Here is a 9620-nt window from a genome sequence, read left to right on the forward strand (position 1 = left end):
ACACTCAGCCATCCACTCCCGCAGTCAAAACACACACACACACACCCCTACCCCTAAGTCAATTGTTAACAAAGTGTGAGTGAGAGTACGGTTTTACGCTAGCAATGTTGCAGCAATATCAACAATCAATTCTTCTATATGAATACGTCAACAATAATAACATCACACAAAAAGCTGTAGACACCCGGTACGAAATGAGTGACATCATTCGGCACAATAATGCAAGACAAGCGACAAAACAAATGTCAGTCAGTTCAATGTCAAGCTTAACTCCATTTTCAGACAACAGGGAAAGGTTAACTGGAACGAGATCCAGGTCAAGACCAGGTCATTTGAGTTCTACTGCTTATTGACGCCAGGTGCAATGTTGAATACACAGTTGTTAAACTAGAACTAGAGAGAAAGGCTGATGACATCACTCTTGGAGATGCAACTGTGTAAATTGACAAGGACTATGGAACCAAGGTCTGGGCATATGCCCAGACCTTGATTCCATAGTCCTTGTCAATTTACACAGATGGTTGTCTGTCGGCCTATTTCAACTTCCTTCAGAGTGGTGTGTGATCACAGTAAGCTGCGCAGTATAACATCAATTCGTATACTGGACACGTTTTCTCGAACCGTACTGAATAAGTAGATCACATTTGAAATAAAAGGGTCGATACCTATAATCATAAGAAATATCTGCTAAAAACAGTTTGTCAATCGACATAAAATAGTGATAATACCATTCTTCTGCATAAAACTATATATTGCATCTATTACAAATAAACACACAAAATAAGTTCAAACTAATTACTGATGGAAAGGATGAGTTTACTACGACAGAAAACAGGCCAGAAAGGGTACAATTCAAGAATTTTATTCAAACGAAAACAAATATCAATTACGATGTCAATATAGCTGGTATTACATACATGTTTGCCAGTGCACAGGTTTACAAGAATAGTTGATAGCATATGCAAAGCTGCTGCAATATAATGTGAAAATTACTTACTGAGTAGACGGCTTAACCCTGTGCTAGAAGGGCATAGCCAAGGAAAACTGCAGACAGACGTACGTCTTGAGAACTGAATTAAAACGGACGAAACCCTTTCCACAACCATAAAACATCTCTTCTAAAAGCAGAGTCGACTGTACGCTTTGGACTATATAATGAGCATGTGTTGATGAATTACTATAACACAAGTGACGATACCAGGTGTTCGCTCCCGTTACACCCGTCACAAAAAAATACAAAAAAAGTCAATTGTTCCCCAAAGCATATGGTACAAGTCAAAAGATGGAATTGCAAAGGATATAATCCTTTAGAATTAAAAAATAGTCTCCACATGTATGCCATAAAACGTTTTGAAAGCGAATCTAGCTCTGCTTTCAAATTCTCATGCAGGCAAAAGAATATACTGTCTCAACAAAGAGAAATACTGAACACGAGTTGACGTGAGCATTTCCTTTCTGTAATGACCAATGGGCAAGTATGAAACAAGTACTCTTTCTGTAATGCTTAATGTAACGTATAATACTGCATGACAGTATCTAGTCACGGAGTCAGTGCATCCAAAGGACCCACATATATCTTTTATTATTTCGACCCTGCTATGACCTCAGTAGTGACGTTGATCTTATCCATTAGACTATTGTTAGAAGCAAGTCTCAGGAGCACACACCTGAAAGTACACAAATTCCCAAGAACTTTTAGGATGACCGTGATTCCCCGATCCCAAATAATGTTACGTGTTACGAGTTAAGGAATGCTCACATTAGCAAGCCAAGGCCAAAGTGAATATTTACAAAATAGCAGTGAAACATATACTAGTATGCAGAAACCTACAGTGCCGATAACACTAACGACGAAAACGAAGCATGACGGGTCATTTGACCATGACATAAGCTCACGTGTCAAATGCCCCTAAAAATCACAGTATATTGAATATACGCATGATAATAAAACCCAATCAACTGGGCATGAAAAGTAGCACATGTACCTAGGGAGAACAGTAAGCGAGTGAATGCGTTTTACTTTTCCAGTCTAACGATTGTAACTAAAATTTGAAACACAAATGGGTTTAACACATTGTTGTCATGAATGGGGTACGGTCGCTCCCATGCGTTGAAACTGTGTTTTGGTGGTAAGGTGATCTTTCACTACAACCTACGCTCTACAAATCGTTTTAAGCCTTGTTCTTAATGACGTCGTAGTCACTGTTCTCCTTAGCCTCGACATCCACTGCATCATAGTCATTGTTGTAGATGTTGGGACCACCAGCCTGCTCGGATAGAGATGTGTAGTTGTCTGATTGCTGTGCAGTGTTCCTGTCCACTGGCTCTTGTGTGTCCACGACTTTCACCACATCCTTCTGAGAAGCGTTTATCCACTGAAACCTGACAAGCATAATGTATAAAAGTGTTGGTCTACAGAAGGCGATACACCATTAATTGATAAAAAGTGTAATATCAATGGTGTTTCAGAAAGTCACTTACCTCTCTTGTCTCACAAGGCACACGTGCAGTCCAACTCCCAGAATCAGCATGATACATATTCCAGCAGCTAAGCCGATTATACCAGCTGTTGTAGGAGTGATTACTGAACCCATCTGTAATTCTTTAAAACAAGAGAAATAGTAGAACACACTGTATCGGTTGGTCGAAGTGGGGATAAATTGTGTTGAATATTGTTCCACATTATTATACATTGCGATGGGCATATACATGTGTGTGTTTGTATGTACTTGCCCGGACATTAAAACTGTCCGCACTGTGTTGCAGAAGAACATGTTCTTAAACGTTTTTAACTCGAAAGCAGCAGAATCTCTGTTCTTGTACACAGCAGACGTAATTCAAAATTAACATATCATTATTACTTTCAACAAAATTAGAAAATGCGCTATCGTGTGACTGGATTTCTGGTCCATCGCTGGATTGTCAGGTTTGTTTACAGGCCGCCGTCGCATGTCAGGAGTACTGCTGTGCGGTGGCATGTTACAAACACATACTTTTTATACAACTTATGTGAGTGGCGGACCCTATAGGTAGGACAGGACATTGCTTACCCTTTTCAAGAACATCCTTGTGTAATCACTGGTTTTCAGTCATCCCTTAATGTAATGTTCGCCGCTATATTGCCTATTACGTGTGATTCGTCGAATAAATATGACTGGTCATTCACTGGCGTTGACGCTTTATATTATAGTACTGGTTCACTGAGATACCGTGTCCAAATGTTGCATGGATACCTCATTCAGACACAGTATACTTGCTCCGAAAAGACCATCCATTGTTTTATACTCCTTATCCCGAGCGCCATACAGGGTAACAGCAAGTAGCGTGTTTTAGCATGTGTTGATATTACCTGGCCAGGGGGATCGAACCACTGACCTTCAGCTCTCCGGGCGGACGCCTAACCCACCACATAGATATATACATTGTAACATTTCATATAAACATAAAGAATGACAACCTTCTTCTCCGGTGCAGCTACAATGTGTGGACATTACTCCACATCACCGCATTCCTTTTGTCAAAAGCCAGTTGTTGTTCGCCTTCAGTATGAAAGAAGATTACAAACGTCAAATCCAGAGAATAATCAGTGTCGATGATGTACCGAAACTGAATACATTATATGGGCCGTTAAATTCAAAATAACATTATAAATGGATTACAGTTGCCCAATGTCCCTCCCTCCTGACACCCTTTACAACTGGTTCCATCGGCCTTACCGTTACAATGCTCACCAAATGACTAGTATCTGTTATTGACGGTGCTTTTATGATGGTGTGATGTGGGATGTCGAGTATGGTCTTCAGTTTTGTCATAGTAATGTACATTGCTATCAATAATTTATTGTGCAGGGAAGACAATCCACAGACCCGTGAAGTTCCGGGGTAGAATAGATTTGGTAATGTAGATGAATATATCACAATCAACATACCCTGTGCACATGAGTGTAAAATGCTATCACAAAACAACTTTGAAGGTATCAGGCCCAGCTAATGCTTGTAGCTCTCAAAGCATATTTATCGGTCATGTGCTAAGTGGAGGGCACTTCTGTTTGAAAATAATAACGTTTACTTGGAACGTGTCGTTGCATTTTGAAGATGTACATGCGCCTTAAGTGATACTCACAAGGAAGAGATTTTTTGGATGTCAACATCTTTATTATGAGGATTACAACGTTTCGGAGTCTATACTTACTCCTTCATCAGGTGAATGAGTGTACTAAATTTGAGAAGTTGTGAAAAGTGATATTTTCATTGCAGTGAACGTAACATCCGATATTTCACTGCAGTGAACATAACACGTTGAACTGTTGTCATACAAGAGCTTCCCCCTCGCAAATTGTCTCCCTTTATCGTAAGTATCTGGCCCGAATACAAACTGTTGACTTCCTTTTCACGTTAGTTCCACATTGATACAATAATGACAGGTGGTCATTTGTGGAGTGAATATGGCTTATTCTCTTGAAAATGTTTTGTTATAAACTGTACATTTCTCATTTAAGTCGTCAATAGAGACTGTTTGTTACGCCATTTTTGTTATTTGACCAGCATGTATTCCAACAGCTGTCTCGCAGGTTTCATGAATATTTTTGTTGAAGTTGATTTTGTGTACTAGCATATCCAAATGTGTGACCTAAATACTTTTTATTACTTTTGTTTATATTTGTGAGATATTTTACAAACTCGTAACTACATTTAAAGTTTCAATTACAAAGGTTGGTGGAACTTCCCTCCTTGTTTGGTACGGATAGTTTACGTTTCAAGGTTTTACATTTGTGATGGAGAAAAGGATATCCCATGTGTCATGTTTCTACGCCACTCGTGAAAATAGCTCCACTTCCATCCATCTCTTCCATCCATATACATATATATATAGATCTGAAGTATGGCATGGCGTCCCTTACATGTATTACACTGTTATTTACTCAACTGGGTAAGGACATGACGAGTGAAGGCTTTAACCACGAGGCATGAATATCATGTTTCTACGCCACTCGTGAAAAAAGCTCCATCCATATGTCTCTCTTTCTATTGTCAGTCTTGCTTGACAACGGTATATGGATCTATACCGAAACGTCACTTTTTACAGTATTGAAGAAGTTGTTATCCATAACATTGTGTCTACCTAGTTTTCGGAAGACATTAAAAAAAGAACAAGATACTTCATATGTTTTCGTCTTAATGTATCTTACATTAGAAATAAGAAAAATTAGTTTACTTCAGATTGTTCACACTCACCTGTGTGACACAGGTCCAGTTGCCACCCTGCCTGACATCCACCTGGACAGGCTCCAGTGACGTGATGACATGTGTTGGTATCAGCACAGTGGCCACAGGCGGAGTTACATTTGATGCCATATGTGCCATTGGGACACTCTGTTTGGAATATTGCAAGGTAAATGTTATTAATTGCAACACATGAGGACTAATGTTCCCGTACACTTTCAAACTCGGACATTTTCTGAAAAAAAATTGTGACACAATCCAACACTTAACGAATTCAAGAATCGAACATTGTGAGGGAAAATCTTGCCAATATCGTTTCAAAGGGCCTTGAGTGACGTGTGCCACCTTACAATGCTCACCATGTACAGTAATTTTAGTGATTGTTAATTTTGCATCCTCATCTTGTGACAGTTATGGGACGTATTTCTTGTTGGATTATATAACTTTGCCAAAACGTAGTGGATATTGACTTTTAGGTGAAATTACAGGGAAATACACCAATGTCTTTCAGTGAAAATTTTAAAGTGATTTACGTGGCAAGGTCATCAAAGTGTGTCGTGTTTACTTTGGCTGACAAGAAGTTAGTAATTTTCTAAGTTTTCACAAAAAAAGTAAGCGGACAGTTTTATGTGTGTGCAAGTGTTTGCAAGTATGCCAATAAGACGCCATGAAACATGAAGAAAACGTACTGGAAGTCACACCACCCCACCTGGGACAAGGCAGATTGGTAAGATGGCTACCTGATACGCTCACACTGGTCATTTTGCACAGATCTGAACTTCAGAATGGTAAGCTTACTAATTGTAGCCTGCATTATCGGTGCTATTCATAACTTCGTGTTTTCGGATTCTCTTTGTACATTCACTGATGGCCTTTGTGGACGAAATAACATAGCCACAGCAAGTTCTGTGTTCCAGTATAGGCTATGCACGGACTGCAGTGGCAACGCGTCCAGTGATTTCCTCGTGTCTGTTGAACAGTTTCAACTATCTGTGTCAGTAAATTTACTGTTACTATGTTTGGTCGATGTTGAACTGAACCCTGGACCAATCAGTCAACAACATCTTGATAAAACATCATGGCTGACAACATTGAGAAACTAAATAAACAGGACATCACTCAATTGAAAGATGAACTTAAACACATGCAAGGAGACATAAAGAAAGTAACTGACAGATCTGTTGAACTAAAAAATGATTTTTCACAAATGAAAGAAGAAAAACATATTACACAACTGGATGTGGACTATGTACACGAGCAATTATACCAACAGGAGTTAACACATGGAGAAGACATAAGTGCCATCGATATTTGTATCAGTCATCAAGCACGTGATTGTACCTGGCCTTGGAAAGCACGTGCATGGTGTTGTATGCCAGATTTAACCACAGATTTGTCACACGTTTGTGAGCAGACGCATATTGTTTTCTTGGGACCAAATGCTCAAAGACACTTCATTAAGTCAAAACAGTGTTGCCCAAACGCTGAATGTTTTTCAATCTGTCATCAGCAGAGTGTGGGCCCGGGACCAACAAACACAAAACGACGATGATCGCCGCCGCTCTGGACGCTCAAGGACAACCAGTCCAGCCAAGGACAGATGAGTCAGAACGATGGCATTAAGAAATCGCCTGCAAACTGCCACTCAGATATTGGACAGGCTATTAATGACGATATCAGTGACGTTGGCTACAAAATGCAATTTTGAATTGGACCCCGACCTTTTTAACGACCCAAGGCACCATCTCATCACACCAACCATGATAACCCATTACAAAGTCCTCATCAGATATTGTCATTTGGATCAGAAGATATGTCGTGATGACCCCACAGACCCCTACGTTTTTGGCATATGTATGGTACTTTGGTGTAACGAAATACATTTAATCTTACCTTGTGTGCAGTCGTGCAGTGTCCATCCCGCATCACATTGAATTCCGCATGCTCCATCACCAAGACAGGATGAACTTTGACAATGTCTATCAGTGCATCTCAGAAAGCAGTTGCTTCCATAAAAGCCAGCTGGACAGTCTAAAATGAAATGGGCATATTGAACTCATTACTTTGTCTTTACTTATTTGCAGCAGGATCTCGTCTTAGACGTAATTCAAACTTAACATGTCGTTTTTAGTTTCAATAGAAACCTCAAATGTGCTGTCGTGTATGTGTGGTCCATACCTTGATGGTCTGGTTTGTTCACATACCACCGTCACAAGGCAGGAGTACTGCGGTGCTGTGTCGATTCACATACATCTTTATGTAACTTGTGTGAGTGACGGTTGCTACCGGTAGGGCAGGATATGCTTTTCCTTACATGCAAATGTGCCACCTAATCTCCTGCTCAACGATTAACAATAGTCTTTAATACAATCCAGGAAGGCATTTCGCTGTATTCACAGAATGTATTTGAAGCAAGTGGAAATACGATCAATTACGATCAAACGAAGTTTGGTCAAGGATACAATATTCACTTCCTAAGTGAAGCTTTCCAAACGTTTTATGGTTTTAAAAGTTGTTATGGTTGACGAATAAGTTACGAAAATAATGTCTGATGCAATTCCCCATTTTAACCATGTTGTCCCGTATTTTTTCATTCGAACAACTGACTCGCTTGTTCATGTTTGTGACGGCTGTCACTGGTGGGGCAGCATACGCTCACCTTTTCGCGAACACCTGGTGTCTTCACTATTTGAAAGTGATTCATAAACACATACTCAAGATATAGTTGCAGAATCCTTTCCAAAATTATAATGGCGAATTTACGTTGGTACAAAAGATACAATCTAATAAATAGAAACGACAAAACCTTCCCATATCCATAAGAAATACATATTTCAGAAGACAAAAAATAATTGAAATTGCCTCTTTTATACCGCTTATGCACTTCTTTTTGGGGAGATTATTTTTAAGTGTTGTGCACTTAATTTAATACAATAGAACCAGTTCGGCAGGATCTCGCATGTGTCATTGTGTTGTCCCTCTTGTTGAAGGTTTTACTTTGTTTAGTTCACAGCCGTCGTTAAGTGGGGACGGTAGGGTAGTCTAGTGGTTAAGGCGTTCGTTCGTCACGTAGAAGGCCCAGGTTCGACTCCCCACATGGGTGCAATGTTTAAAACCAATTTCTGGTGTCCCCCGCCGTGATATTACTGGAATATTGCGAAAGCGGCGTAAAACCATACTCACTCACTCGTTAAATGTTCTTTAAGTGATCCTTTTGGCGACACAGTCGCAATGTTCAATACGGCCATACCGTCATAATTATAAACCCTTTCAACACGGGTAAGTAGTACGCATAAACAACGTCTTGGCAATAATAAATGTTGATGACAATGAATTGATAATTTGAGACACAGTGTCGGTATTAATGCAATGTATCCGCTGGTAATATTAAACAACAGAGCAATACTCGCTATACATGATTTGAAATATGTCAAAATCAAAATCAAAAAGATTTCCATTATCATAAGAAATGTCTACTTAAAGCAGAGACGATTGTACGATTCAGACCATATCATGAGCATGTAATTAGGAATCACTATCACATTGTGATGATAGCAGGTGTTCGCGAATAGGTGAGCCTATCCGGTCCCACTCATCACGAACACATGCAAGGACAAGTCATGGACATCATTTTTTACACTGATGCTTTAACCTTTGAAATGTCCTCCAGAGTCCACCACCTTTTGAAATCTTTCCTGGTGCCTTGATTGCTGTAACCCTAGTAAAAAAACAACCTTTAAGCAAGAGTCGTATGACACTATTTGAAATCTTATATCGTAAATAGTTTAATAATGTTTTACTATTACCTTGAGTACAGTCTTGTCCATGATACCCAGCCTCACAACCACCAACACAGTGTCCTTGTACATCACAGCTGGAGCTGATCTTGTAGTGACGAGCAGCACAACGTTGGCCACAGTTGGTTCCATAAAACCCACAGGTGCATGCTAGAAAATTCAACTGTCATTTCTTAATCTCATTCATGATTATCGACCAGCTTGTTACTGCAGTACATACAAAACTTAAAGGAGACACATCGACACCGTTTCCAAAAATGCCAAAAGATGCCAACACTTGGACTTGGACATTAAACGCACCTCCCATCCTAAACATATTAAGCTACATTCAATGTGATTCAGCAAATCAGATGGCAGCTGATCAAATATAGCACATGAAATATAGTAAATCAAGTCAAAGGGCATGTTACTGTCACTTTTCCACAACAAATGCTTAAAACAGCGGTGCACTCCCCATGAATCACATCATATCTCCAGTAATATGAATAAGGAACTTCAAGTAAATTCCTTTTCAGTATAATAACATCCTTACCCAACTTAAGAAGGACCTGTCTCCTGTAGCAGGATAACAACACAATGGTTCTGGTTAACGTAAGATTGT

The 9620-nt window shown here is 39.6% G+C and overlaps 1 protein-coding gene across 1 annotated transcript; it reads right to left on the minus strand.

The window, feature by feature from the left end:
- Positions 1-1232: 1232 nt before the first annotated feature.
- LOC124124339 (multiple epidermal growth factor-like domains protein 10) lies at positions 1233-9326 on the minus strand. The gene is made up of 6 exons (XM_048399411.1): positions 9320-9326; positions 9029-9169; positions 7116-7253; positions 5235-5372; positions 2482-2602; positions 1233-2382 (listed from the first exon to the last, which is right to left on the minus strand). Exons 1-6 carry the CDS (start codon positions 9324-9326, stop codon positions 2172-2174), a joined length of 756 nt encoding a protein of 251 aa, XP_048255368.1. The 3' UTR covers positions 1233-2171.
- Positions 9327-9620: the final 294 nt, after the last annotated feature.

Source organism: Haliotis rufescens, unplaced genomic scaffold (assembly GCF_023055435.1).
Source record: "Haliotis rufescens isolate VD_foot unplaced genomic scaffold, xgHalRufe1.0.p SCAF_2, whole genome shotgun sequence".
In the NCBI taxonomy this organism is placed as follows: Eukaryota; Metazoa; Mollusca; class Gastropoda; order Lepetellida; family Haliotidae; genus Haliotis; species Haliotis rufescens.